The sequence below is a fragment of the Parasteatoda tepidariorum genome, chromosome 10 (genome assembly GCF_982258835.1).
Source record: "Parasteatoda tepidariorum strain Cologne lab strain chromosome 10, Ptep-v5.0, whole genome shotgun sequence".
NCBI lineage: Eukaryota > Metazoa > Arthropoda > Arachnida > Araneae > Theridiidae > Parasteatoda > Parasteatoda tepidariorum.
The window spans coordinates 6,034,815-6,053,464 of record NC_141764.1 but is presented as its reverse complement, the minus strand read 5'-3'; the positions used below and the strand labels follow the sequence as shown (position 1 = coordinate 6,053,464).

The 18,650-nt window shown below is 30.6% G+C and overlaps 1 protein-coding gene across 4 annotated transcripts in view; it reads left to right on the top strand.

Annotated features, from left to right (window-relative positions):
- The window catches only part of LOC147802107 (hemolin-like), a 113,903-nt gene that overhangs the window by 47,533 nt on the left and 47,720 nt on the right, over positions 1-18,650 (top strand). The window contains exons 2-4 of one of the 4 annotated variants that reach the window (XM_087153919.1): positions 5,988-6,100; positions 7,522-7,680; positions 7,829-7,976. In XM_087153919.1, the coding sequence (XP_087010045.1) occupies positions 7,596-7,680; positions 7,829-7,976 (233 nt within the window). In that variant the 5' untranslated portion in view covers positions 5,988-6,100; positions 7,522-7,595. Of the gene's footprint in view, positions 1-5,987; positions 6,101-7,521; positions 7,681-7,828; positions 7,977-16,635; positions 16,772-18,650 lie in introns of those variants that run through there. The other 3 variants (XM_087153920.1, XM_087153918.1, XM_087153916.1) reach the window with 3 other exon arrangements.

Here is an 18,650-nt window from a genome sequence, read left to right as displayed (position 1 = left end):
GCGAGTCTACCCATTCGTATTTAGTTTTAATAAAGCATAATAATATAATTTAGAACTTTGTTTACATTAAAATTAAGTCATTTTAAATGAATTTAAGTATATTATTTTAATTCTGCATTGATAAATTTATCATTAAGAAAATTTATAGGTTAAATATAAATGTAAGAATAAAATATGTTTATTTTACCTATTTTTTCAATTTTTATATTACAAAATTAACTTTTTTTATTTAATGCAAGTTAAATAAATTATTATTTATAAATTATTATTACCTCCCAAAGTATGGGAAAAGGATTTTTCATGATTCCCAATGTTTGAATTTCGATTTTGTTAATAATCTTTAATTATTATTATTTATTAATTATTTAATTGTAAATTTATATTAATTTTAATTTATTTTTATCAACAATAATCAGAAAAAAATGTTATTTTATAATGTTAATGATTATAAAAACAAAACTGTGATCAAAATGTGATAATCGATCAAATACTCAATTTGCGTTATTTTATGAATAAAAAAATGGAATATATAATAAAGTTATGAATTTTACTTCATAAATATCCTATATAGTAACTAAAATGACAATTTAATAGTAAAATTTGATTATTTACAATGTTAACATTCGTTTTAGTAGAATGGGTAGACTCGCCCCATACGAGAGATTTGTCAGCAGTTCTATAAAAATATACAGTAACAGCGTAACTGTTAATATTTTCTAAAATCGACTTCACAGCTTTAAAGAGGGATAAATAGCGATTCCGAAACACCTATTAAAAGCGTTTTTTCTTTAATATTTACAAAAGTTTGACCACTTGAAAGTTGACAAACTGAAAAAATGGGTAGACTCGCCCCGGTTTACGGTATATATATTGTAAACTTTTTTAAATTAGTTTAATTACAGTAGTAAATTTATTCCTTTATTGCAGGCAGAGAAGAAGGGATGAAAGGAGAGATCCTCCATTTGGATCACATTCAGAGTTCTGATGATGGAACATATGTCTGCGAAGCAAATAACGGTGTTCCACCTCCCCTCAAGAAGTTGGTAGTATTGAGAGTGCGTGGTACGATATCATTCACTATTATTATTCCTTAAAGACGACGATCACTGCTCTAATGGTTACTGTGCTCTACTCCGGGTTGTGAGTTCGAATCCCACCGTAGGCATGGATGTCACTTTCTCTCCCTCTCTGTGTTCTGTGTCCTTTCTTCTGTCCGTCAATGTAACCAGATATAAATGGTTGTATGGCGTGGGCGAAGATACTCCACTGCCGTGACTTAGCCACAAATGCCCACTGGGTAATAAGTCCACTAGGCCATTTCAATGGGAAATAAACCCAAATGCCCGACCCTTAAAAAAAATTAATTTTACTAAGCGAACTAAATATATTCAAATCGATGGTTTCTTTTCTTTAAAAAATATAGCTGCATGAGTCAACAAGTGACACTGTATTTAAGTTGAATGTGTGCATGCTCCCTAATTGCATCTTGGAAGCTGACAATATATTTGAGATTATATTGGCTTGTTCTAGATCGTATTATTTTTTTATCGTACGAGAATGCGTGCATCAATTCCAAGATGAAATTTTTAAAAATAATCAAATCAAAAGGCTCGTTCAATTTAAGTTGAATTGAAGGAGCCTTGAAAAAAAAATACAGGGATCAAATTCCTTAATCTAGGGAAGCTTTAAAGGACGGTCATTTTAAAGTAACGAAAATATTTTAAATTATTTTTATACATTTAATCGTATGTTTTCTTTAATACATGTGTATGTTTTCTTTGTACATCTGTCATATGTAGAAGGACGATCCGTTTAAAGTGAAGAAAATATTTTAAACATTTTTCATAAATTTAATCGTATGTTTCCTTCACACATGTATAGAAATTTCTGTACGACGCGATATCTTGGACAGCTAAATAACATTCAAGTGACTGCATAAATTTAGAATGCTGTCTCGTAAAATTTAATTTGTGAACTTTCTCATGTTATATTTCTGTATTGTGGTTGCATAATCTATCAATATTATACTAACGTGATACAGTGATGCATTAAAAAAAAAAACTTTCATATTTTTCTACTTAACATTCGCTTAAATTGTTATTGAATTCAAACTTTGTAGAAATAGGCATTTAACTCAGCTAGACTCTCAAATTCAGCGATTTTGAATTAAAATGAAATAGTTTGTACTTAAATTTCTGTTATTTGCATGCTTGTAATTATTATCTTGATGAATTTTTACTATATATTATAATTTCCCGTAAAGTGTGGAAGTATTGCGATTTTACAACTTTAGACTTCAATCGCCGTCACAGCGTGGCGCTACAATACTGTATATTCACCCTCCTCGGTATGCTTGATGTGTTTACTTCTTCCTCAGAACAACATATCACTTGTCGTTATGATTTAGTGTTACTTTTTATATCACCTTTTAATGAAACTGATTACCGGCAAATTCTGGATATTGAGGATGCTGTGGGTATTCCTCGTGTTTGCGATGTTCCTGTGAACTCTTCTAGGAAAGGCGTGTGTCTTTTCCTTTTGTTATTTTCATTGATTAAAAATTTATAGTTATTGAACATATAATATATCGAACATTTTTATACAATCCCATTGTATGTTTATTTAAAAGAATTGATATTTACGCTCTTTATTAAATCGTCTGTTTCAGATGTACCAAAAATTCCTCCGAAGTGGATCGTCCACCAAGATCTTCTGCACGAGCGAGAAAGGAAGCAGACCTTTAAAATTTCAGTGGACGTACAGCAACGAACATTCTGAGTTCGTACGATGATTTTTCAGTGTTGAATATAAATCCTGTTTCGGCTGCTCATTCGGGTCGAAAATGCTTACGGTAGAGACACCCGCACGGCACAACTATTGGTCGAAGGACACTTTTATTTATTTTTCTCAATTATCTAAAAAATATCCTGAAATATGACCTGTTTTTCAATTCTTACTATTAGTTCACACACTACATCTTGTTCGAATTTTCAATCCTTCTTCCACTTAACTTCAAATATATTTTTTGTTTAAACTTGTAGGGAATGACGCTTGATGTTAATACAGTTTTTTTTTTCAAATATTGATTCATTCATTAAATTTATTTAATTAATTTTAGTTTTATATGGGAGAAAGAATTAAAATTGTTTAATAAAAAGTAACTAAAATAAAAATTTTCTTTGTTGACATTAGTAGGAATTTAATTCAAAAAATGCTTTTTATATTATACTTGTTGTTAAGATATTTCTCTACTACTTCTGATTCTGTAAAAGTGTGTTTTCTGCAATATGAGTGTTTCTTCAGGTAAACCAAAATACTCACGCAGAAATGAATATACAGTCGGATCTCTATTTAACAAAGTCACGAATAACATGGAAAATTCGTTACATTACATAGAAAATTCGTTAAATAGGAAATCACCGTTTGAAGTACTTAAATATAAAACTAGTTATAAATTCTTAACGCTAGACTTAATTACAATAGGAATTGATAAACCTTTATCTTGTTAACTAGTATCTACTATTTATTTTAGAAATCTTAACCAAAAAAGAAATCTGCATGAAAGGCAAGAATAGAGAAAAACATTATCCATTGTTACACTATTATGTTATCCATTGTTGCACTATCATTTTCAACTTAAAAAAAGCTTAATCTATATTATATAAAACGCTAATACGTACGTATGTATGTATGTATCAATAAAACCGATGATATTTCTTTTCTCGCGCTGGCAACAGTTTTCATTTTTAATTGATTGGATTCGGCGCGCAAGAGCACGTAGTGAGCAACCAGATAACAATAACCAGAGTGAGCATTATCAGGTTGTTCAATTCAGATTCATGCACTAAAAACATGACAATATTTAATTTAAACTCAATTAGGAATTAATTAATTAATTGAAGTGAGAATGCTTTAAAAGGCCGCTGTTGAATTGATATTTTTCTACTGGGAGCTACCTAAACGTCTAAAAAACGTTTAAGTGTTTGTATTGAATGCATTGAATGTTTTTATATTTCGCGTTTATTTATGCATTGAATTTTCACGCTTTAAAATGCAGAATATTAGTGAAGCAATGTTTGATAATTTATTTTGCTAATATGTTTCTTATTTAGCTAATGTTTTGATTTTTTCACCATGTACAATCTAAATAGCTAATATACTTTTTTAAAAGCCAATAAGAACATTGGTAGAATTCATCTACATAAGTACAATACTATGTCTTTGATGATAAAATACTATGTCTGTGATGATAATATATTATGTCTTTGTGCTAGAACACATGGTTCCACGATCCATGGTTCACGGCGTGAACCACATAGGATAGCGTAGCAATTCTCGGGGGTTGGCGAGCGTTAGCGAGCAGGGGGTGGAGCCTCCTAGTTTATGTATAAAATTATAGCTGCATTTATTATAAAAGTAATTTTAAACGTACATTACGTTTTTAAGTTTAATTCCTACTGATTAAATTCGCTCATTTTGTCTGAGTTTTTCGTTTGAAATGCAAACAAAAATTGGAAGGGATTTTACTGCTTTCTCTAAAAGTTAAGTGGCTTCGAAAATCAATTCAAGGTAATTTCCCCTGCAGAATGTGTTAACAGGTTTGAAATGTTCTAAAATATTTTGGGATATAGAGAAAGTGGAAAAAAGTCAAAGAAAAGTTTGTTAAATAAAAAATTCGCTTCGCTATTTGGAAGTTATTTTACGAAGAAATTTCCAAAATGTTCTTGGTTCCTCAAAACAAATCACAAAATAGAGATACTCGCAAAATGGAATTTCGTTAAATAGAAGCCCGACAGTATATAAATCTACAATATATGTCCTATTTTCCCGTAATGTGTATCATTTCCTTTTACGAATTGTATGACTGAAGTTAATTATAAAGTCTTATTTTTATATTAATGCATGCTTTTGTATTTCATCAGAGGAAGCAAGCGTTTCTTAAGACTTTTCGTTCGACTTATTTTTAAATACAATTATTCTAGGAGAAAGAAAAGACTTTTTCAGTCATTCATGATGCTCGGTATTTTTTAATAGTCTTACAATTATTTATAATTTGTTACTTGATTTCAATGACTTTATCTAATTAATTCATTGGTTGTTTGCCTAAGAATCTAAATCAGGGATTCTGAATCTTTAGTCTCGGTGCACTTTTAACTATTTCGAAATTTGATGGCACTCAAAGAAAAAAAAGTTTGAAAAATGTTTTCTTACATATAATACTCTGTAAAATAGTTTTAATAAAATATGTACTACTAAAACAATACGTTTATTAAGTGATTAATTACAAGTTAAATGTTTTTTTTGTTTCTTTTTTGCTCTTTATTAATTATTACCTTGTCTTTCATAGTTATTAATTGTTAATTTGTTTTGTTTTTTACAATAATTGTTACTTTTATGTGATTCCCTGTTAACTTGTTTTTTATTCTCTTTTTTTTTTGCTAATTATTGATTGTTAGCTTGTTTCTTTGTTTGTTATCCTTTGTATATTTGTTTTATAACTACTAATTGCATAGCTTATTATAATTGTTAGCTTTTACTTCCTTTTGTAAGTTAATATGTAGCTATCTTTCTTTTGTTAATTAATAATTTTAATAGTCATTAAATTTCCTACTTATTTTAAGATTTTAAGATTGTCAAAGTCTGGACTATCGCCGTCAAAGATGTTCACGCTATTAAAGCGTGCAAGATTTATAAAAAGTATAAGTAGGTGTATGTATATACTTTTCCTTAATTTAATTTTTACAGGTAATAAGAAAGTACTTGTATGTATTTCTCCATATCATTTCTAAAATTTGACGGCACACTTAAGGAATTTGGCCGCTGCCCAGTCATTGAGAATAACTGTCATTCTTAATAAATTATTTTTTTAAAATTAATAGTTAATGTGAGGCAATAAAAGACTCATATTGATTAAATTAATGGATTGTGTGTAAATTTCAACATAATTATAACCCATGCATTTATTAACATTCGTTTTATTTGTGTAGAATTAACATTTTGGATCATAGAACCAGATGATCGAGAAGTATTAGAGGGTCAGGCATTCATTGCATTGCAGATGGACATCCAAACCCGATCATATCTTGGTACAAATATCAAAGTAAGACTCATTCTACTTAGTTATCATACTTTCTTTATTTTTCAAAGAGCTGTTGCAAAATATTTGCTTAATCTAGACACATTCACTACTTTAAAAATATACTTGTAAAAATATGGCAAATTTAAATGCACTTTATTCATTCACTGTAATTATAAGATTGATATTTTTTTTTTCTCTGTAGTGTAGTTCAACTAGGAGAGCTGCGGTTGCAAATACAGTTCTTTTTATACTTTTAAAGCAAAGTGTTTTTATTTTATTTTATAACCGTCCTTGAGAAGCAGACCAAATTTTTGGTTTACAGCTACCAATGTTCAACTTCGTAGCCTTATAATTTTGAACACAATCTAGAAGATAAGGGAACTTCTGGATCAAGTATTTGAGGGGGGGGGGGGTGATTTGCCTTCGTAGGTTTTTTTTTGCTGAAATTAACCCACATTTGCGTTACATGGAAAAGAAAACCTCCCACGGTTAGCCTGACGGCAAAGGAACTCTTACCCATGATTCGTCTACCATTTAGGATATTTTACGTCAGCACTGTGGTCGGTGCAAGCCTGATACGAAAATTGAATCGACCAGTCATTGCTGGGATTCAAACCCGGTACACCTTATTGGGAAGCAAGAGCTCTATCCCCTGAGCCACCACGACTCAAACCAAAGTGATTTTCGAAATATAATTTTAATTAATAAAAATGAATTCATTGAATTATGAAATGTCATTTACTCTTTAAATTTGACAATTCACTCTACAATTTCATTAGAAAAGGAATATTATTGTGAGAGATCATTCGCAATTTGATTTCACGAATTTTCTTGATAAAAATCTAAAACATTGTATAAATCAAAGCATACATAAAACTTTGAAAAGAAATGAAATCACCCACTGAAAAAAAACACCTTTTAGGTTACAGAAATCTTCACTTCGAGAAAATATTTAAACTAGTTTTAAAATAATATGTGCTTATAAATCATAGTATTCTTACTAAAGCTTTTTTGTTGGTTGTATAATATAGTTTTATTGATCTGATCACAAATACTTGCTCCGTAAAGCTGTAATAAATTTGCAAAAAATTTTAGAGTGATGCAAATTGAATAAAAAATGTCGCGATAATTTTAAATTTTGTAAAATCTATTTTAAAATTAATCTATTCAAGAAACGAATAGAGACACGAAATAATCAAACGAAGAGTTGGAATAACTTGATATCTAAACGAAAACTAAGTGATGTCAATATACATACATAAAATAGGCATGTAGCTTATCTACTATTCTTATAATTTTATTCTAATAATTTTTCATATATATATATACTTTATTTTCCTCAAAATCTTTTTTTACCTTTTTCTTCGATGAAATGTTATCATAGAGTAATTTTTAATGTTGAAAAGTTAAGATAAATGTTGTGATGTGAATTACTTTTTCAGGTAGCGGAGGTTTCGTCAACGGAAGTAGAATCCACGTGGGAAACAACGGAACCTTATCCGTCCACTCAGCCGGAATGAAAGACGGAGGAATGTACGAATGCGAAGCGGACAACGGCATCGATCACCCTCTCAAGAAAACCGTTCAAGTGAGGGTGAAGGGTAAGGGATTCGCGAATAAAAAACGTTCAAGACCATGGCCTCCTTTTATTTCAATCTCCACTCTACACACACATGCACACTCACAACAACACTTCATCTAGAGATAGCGTTTTCACAAACCTCCATTAAAAGAATCTTCTTTTTTCAGTTCCGGCAAAGTTCGAGGAGAAGTTCGCTGTGGTGAACGTGAAGAAGGGGGACAGCGGTAGAATGAAAGATGAAGCCCTCGGAGATCAACCCCTCTCCATCACCTGGCAGAGGGATGACGCTACCATCAGCAAAACTGGTGATGAACGGTAAATTGCATCACCCCTCTTTCTTTCAATACAGTTTTCATGCAATATATATGTATGTATGTGTATGTATGTATGTGTATATATGTATGTATGTGTATATATGTATGTATGTGTATATATGCATGTATGTGTATATATGCATGTATGTGTATATATGTATGCATGTGTATATAAGTATGTGTATATATATATGCATGTGTATATATTCATGTGTATATATTCATGTGTATCTATGTATGTATGTGTATCTATGTTCAAAACGTAGAGAAAACATGGAAAAAATTACAGAACAATGAAAATAAGAGACAAATATTTTAAAAAAAGAAATAAATATTGCTTTTCTTAATTTTCATCACTTTTTCTTTTGCCCTTTTTGTATTTATTTATTATGCTATATGAATAAATGTATTGAGCACCATAAGCAAGAATTGAGAGGAAAACTAAGAAAATTAATAAAATTGTTAAGTTTTACTTACTGCGCATAAGCTGCAAGTATATAGAACTCATAAAATAAGTAAAAATTATAGAAAATAGTAAAGATTAATGAAAAGTGAGGAAGAAAAATTATTAAAATAAATTTTTTAAAAATATTTTTATAAAAATATATTAAAAAGATGATAAACAAAATAATGAAAAGATATCTCTTCATCAGCTCACACGATTATATCGACAAAAAGGAGTGCTTTCTAATATTGCCTCAATATAGCCAAAGCAAAATGTATTAATACAATGAGTGTGAGGATCTCTCAAAAACAATTTAAACGGAAATAGCACATAATAAGTAAAAAGACATGCGAAATAAAAACATATCGAGCAAAAAACAGAAAACACTGAACAAAACACGAAACTAAATCTAAAAAGCGAGTAGCGAATTCAAATGAACTTACACGCATCGGAATCTTTAAAGAATGATTTAAAATATTTTAGTAATAAGATTGCAATAATTTAACTTCAATAATCTTTATCAGTTTCCCTGTTTTCTTTATATTTTTAACTTATTAACTATGCCAGATTACAAAATATGAAAATAATAGCGCAAAGGAAGTTTAGAAGCGTAAATAGAGAAATATTTTATGGCGCGTTCTTACTGCAGTACTGAAGCACGTTTGATCTTATTGCAAAAAACATCCTGAATTATTCTTAAGATTCCGGTACGTGTAAGTTCATTTGAATTCGTTAATCACTTTATAGATTACGTTTTGTGTTTCGTTCTGTGTTTTTCTTAATTTTATTTTCTGTTTTTGCTTTATATGCTTTATTTCGTCATTTTTTTTTTTTACTTAATGTGTTCTATTTTCGTTTGTTTTTTGAGTTCTCCTCGCACAATAGTATTGATATATTTTGCTTTGGACAATAATTAATACAATATTAGAAAGCACTCCTTTTTGCGGATATAATCGTGTGAGCTGATGAAGAGATTATATCTTTTCATCATTTTGTTTTCCATCTTTTTAATAGTTTTTTATTTTTTTTAAACATTCTTCAGGGGTCTGTTTAGAAGAAATTGGGGTCCGTTAACAGATCCTTCACAAAATATCTTTTCATAAAACGGACCCTTCACAAATTTGTTTATCTTCATTATTGTTTTGTTAATCGAATAAACCCTTCCCAGGAAGGTGGGGGGAAGACAAATGTAAACGGTCAAAGTTTTGTCTTCCGCTGGACTTCTTCTCGTGTAGTAAAAGACTTCTCGTGTAGTAAATGGTTACTAGTGCATGTTTAATCTGTCAGGTAGCAAAGTCCTCCATAGTCTCATAACAAATTATGTCTCTTTGGGTACTGAATAGGAGATTGATATTTCTATGGTTCAGGTCAAAATTACGATCTGTGGATGAAGGAATGGGTCTGCCCTATAAACAGGTGTGACGTATGGGGTGGCAGAAGTCGAATACTTGGCCCTAGATGTCGCCACTGAAAAGCAAGAACAACCGCACCTTTTGCCTTAATGGCTTACGACAAGAACTACTTTGCGATAATTTTTTTAAAAAAATTTCACAGTAGATCATGGTGCGTAGTGTTTTAGAAAGTGCTTAAAGGTGCTTATTTTCATTTTGTGAAAGCCCTTTAAGGTGCCTTTTTCATTAGATGTTTATAAAAGGTGCTTAATTTTCCCTTTTCGAAAAAGATATTTTTTTCTTTACCATGTCAATTTTGGCCGCATATTATGCAAAAGCGTGCTTTTCACATTGTTCTATTCTACGTTTTCACAATCCATTTCGGCCTACCACCGGTCCACCTTGCGAGTCAGGTCAAAATTACGATCTGTGGATGAAGGAATGGGTCTGCCCTATAAGCAGGTGTGACATATGGGTGTGGCAGAAGTCTAATTCTTGGCCATAGATGTCGCCACTGAAAAGCAAGAACAATCGCACCTTTTGCCTTGATGGCCTACGACAAGAACTACTTTGCGATAATTTAAAAAATTTTTTTTGCAGTAGATCATGGTGCGTAGTGTTTTAGAAAGTGCTTTTCGTTTTTTAAAAGCCCTTTAAGGTGCTTTTTTCATTAGGTGTTTTTAAAAGGTGCTTAATTTTCCCTTTTCGAAAATGATATTTTTTTCTTTACCTTGTCGATTTTGGCACGCATATTATGCAAAAGCGTGCTTTTCACATTGTTCTATTCTACGTTTTCACAATCCATTTCGGCCTAACGCCGGTCCCTAGCGGATGAAGGAGCCAATCATTTTACATGTTTGATGAAATACTTGCAAGTCTGCATATGCGTCTACTAAGCTGAGTTTGGTGAAATTCTAGTGTGCAACTCTGCTGCATTTTGTAAGATATTCTCAATTTCAAGCTTCATTCCCCCCCCCCCCGAAATTGAATTGAAAAATTTCTCAATATTTTTATGGTGGCTAATATAATCAAGAAAAGAGTTCTTTGTCAGAAACTAGTTGTTTTATCATATCAAGTCTTTGTAAATTATTTTGCATTTTGTAAATGTATATAGTGCTAAAAATATTTTTTGAGCTCTTAAAATGTGCTTATTTTTTGTTGAAAGATTTGGCTGCGCTCCCTGTTCATGTGTTATGGAAATAATGATAATGAGTTTTATTATTTGACTGCAAGCAAGGATTGTGTTTATAAGAAATAATTGTTTTTTTTTTCAACTGTCACCAAAACAAAGAGGAACTTAGCATCTGTATATTCTTTGTATATATAATGTACATAAAATTGTTTATGTTTGACATAAATTATTTTTAAAAAAAATGAGTTTATTGTATTATTTTCAATAAAACCTTTCATAGCATGTTAATATTATCCTCAACTTTTTACATAATTTGCACAAAAAGGTATGTTATATCGAACTTTTAAAACATTTATTAGAATTGAATTTCAAAAAAATTTTGCGGTTCATTCGAACTGCTATCCATTTTAATATTGAATATTTATAAACTATGTCATCAGTGCTCCCCTAAATCCGAATTTTAATCACTTGGATTTTTTTTAAATAAAAAATCACCAATTTAAATCTATTTTTTTTTAAAAATAAAAGCATGAAACTAGTTATCATTTTTGTGTAAAATTTAACACAAGTTAAACATTTTTATCAACTATAAAAAATCTGTGTTTTTAGGTTTACATATTTTTTTTGGGGAAATGGAAGCTATTTTCAACGTTCAGAGGCTATAGAATACCTTCTTTTTGTGTATTTAGTTTCTGTATCATCAGAACTTTTCTTTACATTTGTTATCAATATAATCTATAATCAAAAATAATTTTGCATGTTACATATGATGCATAATTTTTGTATAATTATGCATAAATTTGCATGTTTAATTATCCCAGTATACGTGACACAGTGGATTTGGTGATGTTTGCAATCTGTAGTTGTAGATTCGGTGGGCTATTGTTTGTTTAGTAAGTACAGTTCGTTCACCAGGAGTTGGCACTCGGCTCCACCTTGTCGGACGAAGAGTTCATTTCAACGCGGGAGTAAGAGGAGAAACTTCTCTGCGCTTGAAATTGAGACAACCCTTAATGCATGCCTAGCGCCAAAAGTGAATTCTTTTTCAGTCACTTACTTCGCTTTATTATCTGCTATTACACCTTTCGTTACTCTAGCTAATTAAATATATTTTAAATTTAAGAACTGCCAGCAAAATATCTCAAAAGGACAAACTATTCACTCAAAAGAGAGAAATATCAAATTTATGAAATATTCGATGTTAAAAGAATGCACATAAAGATTGCGAAATAAATATTTCTGTCTGACGATCGCCAAATAGGATTGTTCACATCCTTCTCCCAAAATAGCGAAATAGTATCGTCGGATACCACATGATGAACTGTTGAGCCAACTGCTGGTTAACGAAATATAAGCTTTTTTTTCATATATTTATGCATTTACTATTTTCTGTTTTTGCTCTCAACAATTCTTGGCAAGAATCATAAAAACATTGTTTCAACAATGGAAAAAAATTTCAAAATTGTGCTAGTGTATAACGTAAACTAAAATTTTACCTATAATCTATTATTGAACTGCCGAAAAAAATATATAAATAAATAGTTCCTACGCAACAACCAAGTATGTATTACAAACCTATTTCCTATCTTAATTCATCCACATTTCTGAGGTGACAAACTAAATGAGTAGGAAAAGAAAAAGCCTTTAACCATTTCCCTTACCAATTGTTTTGAGGGGGAAAAATGCAAAAAGTTAAGATATTTTTTTTTATTTCATTAATAAATACAAAGAACTTAAACAAAACATAACACCCATGTTATAAGTTGAAATTTTAAATTTTTTTTTTGTTTAAAAAATATTTGATTCGGGATAAATTGAAAATATTTAATTTATCCCGAGATATCTCGGACAAATGAAAAAAGCTAAATATTAGTCTTTGTTCTTAAAACAAGGGACAACACAAGGTCATACTTTCCAAACGCCAGTGAAGTGATATGCCATTTTTTTAACTTTTTTTTTTCTGTTCAAATTCAGCAACCCTCGTATATAAAATAGCTCAAAATACATGTAAAGTGCCACAATCTAACAGCAAAACTTCCCATGACAACAGATTATTATTTTTTTGCTTCCGGCTGAGTAAAAATGTGAAAACAAAACGCATTGACAAATTCTGCTATGCACGAGTTTTCTTGGGATAATAAATATTTGCAATATATACGTACCCTAGTTAACTCTGTATTACCAGGGAAGTGGTTAACTAAGCTAACAATAAATATTCTAATAATTTCACGACATTATGAAATTCATATTTAGGGCAAATCATTTCTCTTTTTAAGAAAGGTATCTCAAACATCCTTATTTAAAGGTGGGAGACATATTTGAATTTTTACTATGCAACCAAAGAAAAAGTTGCTTTCAAAAACTGCAACCAAAGCAAAAGTGAAACATCTGAGAAGTTTTTTTTTTGCATTATTTTTAATTTTTGTGCATAATAAAAATTTTATACTTTTGTGCACTTAAAAATTAGAAATAAACTGGTAATTAAAAAAAAACCGTAAAATTAATATTTTTATATATAAAGTTCATACCTTGATTATTTTTAGAAAAAGTTAATTACATTCAAAGTTAACTAATACAAAGTTACAGTTAATATACAAAGTTAACTAATTATTATAATAATATTATTTAAAACTGTGGTTCCCAAATGATATTCGCTGAACCCAAGGCTTCCCTGGAAGAGTTGCAGTGGCTCGGAGGGTTAATTTTTTTTTTAAAACCAGTTAGGGGCCGTTCAAAAAGTACGTACACAAAACTGGAGAAATTTTAAACCCCTCCCCCCCTTCGTACATTACCGTACACAAGGTCTTACCCCCCCCCCCTTAGAGTACGTACATTTTATTAGTCTACCCCCCTTTTTTATAAAAATTAAAATATTTATGTTTCAAATAAAATTAAATATTTATTTAATATAATTTATTCATTTAAATCATTTTAACAATAACACCCAACTGTATGTACGTACTTCGTATAATACCTCCCCCCCTCCCCATCATACAAAATCGTACAAAATAGCAAATCCCCTCCCCCCCCCCTTCGGGATGTACGTACTTTTTGAACGGCCCCTTATGATTTCTTTAAATCTTTTATTTAGATTCTATTAGTAATCTGTTAGATTCTCTCAATAATGTTTTATATCTTATCTACCCGTGAACGGAATCTTATATACAATCATTTTATATTTTATTATGTTGATTCGATATTTTATATATAATCACTGTGAAAGGAAATAAAGACTTTTTTTCCCAGCATTACGAAAAGATTCCCTAAAGATTAGAAATTGAAAGGGAGTTGCCATGAATAGGAGGCGCTGGCGTTTGTCAGCTGTTGAGGCCTGCAAGGGGCTGTTACACTGACAAAGAAGAAGAAAAGATCATCACCCTGTTCTCTGAGTCTTTAGAGCTGTAATCAATCTTACTTCTAGCTGTAATCAATCTTACTTCTAAGTTGATTAGGAAAATAGATCCTTTCTCTGGTGCATGTGACGACTTATTGTTTAACTGTTTTCAAAATTTTATTACATAACAAATTAAATTTTTAAAATAATATTAAACTGCAAATATGGTTATGAATGAGAAAAATTTGAAACAAGAAATTTTTAAGGAAAGAGTGTTCTACACAAAATATTAAAAATGCTTTAAAAGAAATAATTAAAATAGATGTTAGACGAATTTACTTTGAACTTCATTAGCCACTTATTGTTACCATCAATTTTAAAATTTGTTGCAAGATTTTTTTTTTTTTTTATATATATTTTGTCCTAAAATAGCATTTCTTTCCTGACTTTTTTTTTATCCCAAAATCAAATTTCTTGACAATTTCAGGCTCACGGAAATACCGAAATAAAATACTTGAATTAATGTATTTGAAGAGTTCTTCAATTACATTAATAACAAATTATGGCTTGCAAAATATAATATAACTGCATATCTCTATTGGCGACTTTCTGAGGAACATCCCTGAGAACAATCTGCACACTTTTCATTACAATTTTTATCCTCGGCAGAGAAAATGGTAGCCCATCAACCTGTGCACGAAGTCGATCACTTCATGGTACTAAGGCTGTTTTTTAATTAAGGATCGTTTAAAAAAAAAAAAAAAAAAACGAAGAAAATTTTCATGAAGAAAAATTATTTTTTGATTCGACATACGTTTCTCGTTTTTTTTAAAAATCGTTGCTAAGTTTGCTTAAACACTTATCATACCATACAACTAGATTTAGAACACCCTCTTCATATTAACTAACGACTGTCACGACTTTTTTCACTTCTTCGTTGCCACCAGAATGATCTTTGCGGAAAATATGAAAAAATCACTTAACTCAAGGTCTGGGTTATATTGAGGAGTGGTCCAAAACTTCCCATCCAAAAACTCGGGACTGCGCTGTGAAAAGAGTCATTGTCATAGAGTTGCAAAATTTCCCGTCACAATGAGAGGGAGTTTTGTTGCTGTCAGTGAATGTATGCAGCTGACAGGTGTTTTGCAGACTAAGAATGCATCAATAACCGTACCTCATATGATTTGTTAAACTTGAACATGTTAAAGACACAGAACTGACCATATAGGTTGCCTACACAGCTGTAACTAAGTACAGTTGTTCTCACGGAATGCCAGGACGCTACGCAAGCATTCATTGCGACAAAAGCGTCACATATTAGTGTACACAACAAAACTGTCCTTACTTTAAAAACAGACCACCTAGAACAGTTTAAGGAAGACCTACACGGCGATCCCTTTGCAGGTTGATCAAAGTGGTCACCCACCTGCTCACTCACCTGTCATCGGTGATCTACCAGAAACCGTATCTTGCGGACTTACAAATCTAATTACCTCTATGTTCCTTTTTTTTTTCTTGTTTAGCTGCATCAACTCATTTTTAATGACCAATAATCTTTATTAAGGCCTACAAGACTGTTTAGGGGTAAAGGAACTGGCCTTGTTTCAGAAAAGTTCTGGGTTCGAATCCCGAGCAAGGCATGGATGTTCTTTCATTCTCTGTACTTTCTGTTCCTACTGTGGGAACAACGTTGACCCACCTCATAGGGTACCCCTGAAAGAGTGGCCAAAAATTCTGCCCTATAAAGGCCTGAATTGACGAAATACTAACACAAGTAGGCATTGGAAATATAAAAAGAAATCTTTATCAAGTAAAAAAAATAATGAAACTTAAACTTTATTATTTTAAAATCATTTTTTTATATTATTTTTAAAAAGAAATAACGAGTAATCAATAATTGCAATACTAACATTGAAATATTTAAATTATACATTCCAATATTTTCATATGAAACCCAACGTACAAAGAGAAAAAACACGGATTACTTTCGATCGAATAATCTGATCTTCACGTACTAAAACTCAATATTAATGGTTTGGGAGGGTGACCTAAAATGTGTTAATGAATCAATGCAGACGGTATTTAGAATTAACTCAGACAAATAAAGAAAGGCTCTTGGTCGGTTTACACAGTTATTACACTTTCCCTTATGGAAGTGGACTGGAATGTCGCTCCCCTCAAGTTCGTAGAATAACAGGTGCTCCGGCTTTCTTTGATGTTTCCTGTGAAAACTTTTACTTTTCCGCGTTTTCTTATTTCTTAACCGTAACTATCTCAAATATTTAAACACTTTAACTTTTATTTTACCTTCCTACGCCTGCCTTAACCGTAACTTCTAATTTTTTCCTAACTGCAACTCGTTTTCCTATTCAAGCTGCTGACTTCACTCAACGCGCGCATTCGATTTTTGTATTTGTGTTCCTGCTGCGTAACGTCTGGTTTTCTGAGTGATGTAGATATTCGACTCGTTCTTTTTCAGCACTGGACTGAGAAGGTATTCCTTTTTCTTAAGTTTTTCTCTTCAAAATGTTTTTTTTTTGTTTTTTTGTAAAGACTGCCACAATTTTGGTTTTCTGAGTTGTTGTCATACAACCATTCTTTAAGCATTGCACAAGTTAACATTATAAATTTATTTTATAACCCAGCGCTATACGACAGTTTACAGACAATACTTTAAGTTTTTGATAATTTATGTTGTACGTGGTTTTTCTTCAGTGCTAGAGCTAGTGAGCTATATTCGTCATTAATCCAGCTGTAGTTTATATTATATACTTAAATATCATTTTCATCATTATTCCAGAAATAGTTTATATTTTATACTTAAATTGAGTAATTGCATTTCAATTGAATTATGACAAGTTATATTCATCATAAGTCCAGCTATATTTTACATTATATACATGTATATACTACATACTTGCATTTAATTTAATATGACAAGTTATATTCATCATGAGTCCAGCTATAGTTTATTTTAAATGCTTGTATATACTTGTATTTCAATTTTATCATTAGTCCAGCTATAGTTTATATTATATACTTGCATTTCAATTTCATTTTTAGTCCAGCTATAGTTTATATTATATACTACCATATATTTGCATTTAATTTAATTATGACAGGTCATATTCATGATTAGTACAAATATAGGGTACATTCTATACTTGCATATATTACATATTTGCATTTATTTTAATTATGACAAGTAATATTCAGCATTAGTCCAGCTATAGTTTATATTATATACTTGCATTTCAATTTCATACTTAGTCCAGTTGCAGTTAATAATATATGCTTGCATATAAGTGCTTATATTGTATACTTGCATTTCAATTTAATTATGACAAGTTAGATTCATCATTAGTCCAGCTATAGTTCATATTATATACTACCTTATATTTGCATTTAATTTAATTATGACAGGTCATATTCATGATTAGTACAACTATAGGGTACATTCTATACTTGCATATATTACATATTTGCATTAAATTTAATTATGACAAGTAATATTCAGCATTATTCCAGCTATAGTTTATATTATATACTTGCATTTCAATTTCATACTTAGTCCAGTTGTAGTTAATAATATATGCTGGCATAAAAGTGCTTATATTGTATACTTGCATTTCAATTTAATTACGACAAGTTAGATTCATCATTAGTTCAGCTATAGTTTATATTATATACTACCTTATATTTGCATTTAATTTAATTATGACAGGTCATATTCATGATTAGTACAACTATAGGGTACATTCTATACTTGCATATATTACATATTTGCATTTAATTTAATTATGACAAGTAATATTCAGCATTAGTCCAGCTATAGTTTATATTATATACTTGCATTTCAATTTCATACTTAGTCCAGTTGTAGTTAATATTATATGCTTGCATATAAGTGCTTATATTGTACGTATTCCTCTTGGGCCGGAACAAGGCTAGACCACGTCCAGGAGACCATTTACCGACAGAAAATCAAACACCATCTGCGGATCCTCCAAAATAATCTATGGGCTTATAATATATACTGGCTTATAATATATGCTTGCATATACTCGCTGATATTATATACTTGCATATATTCGCTGATATTAGATACTTGCTTATAATATATACTTGCTTATAATATATACTAGAATATACTTGCTTATAATATGTACTTGCATATACTTGCTTATAATATATACTTGCATATACTTGCTTATAATATATACTTGAATATACTTATAATATATACTTGCATATACTTGCTTATAATACATGATGGTGGTGGCACGTATTCCTTTTGGGCCAGAACAAGGCTAGACCACGTCCAGGAGACCGTTCACCGACAGAAAATCAAACACTATCTGCGGATCGTCCAA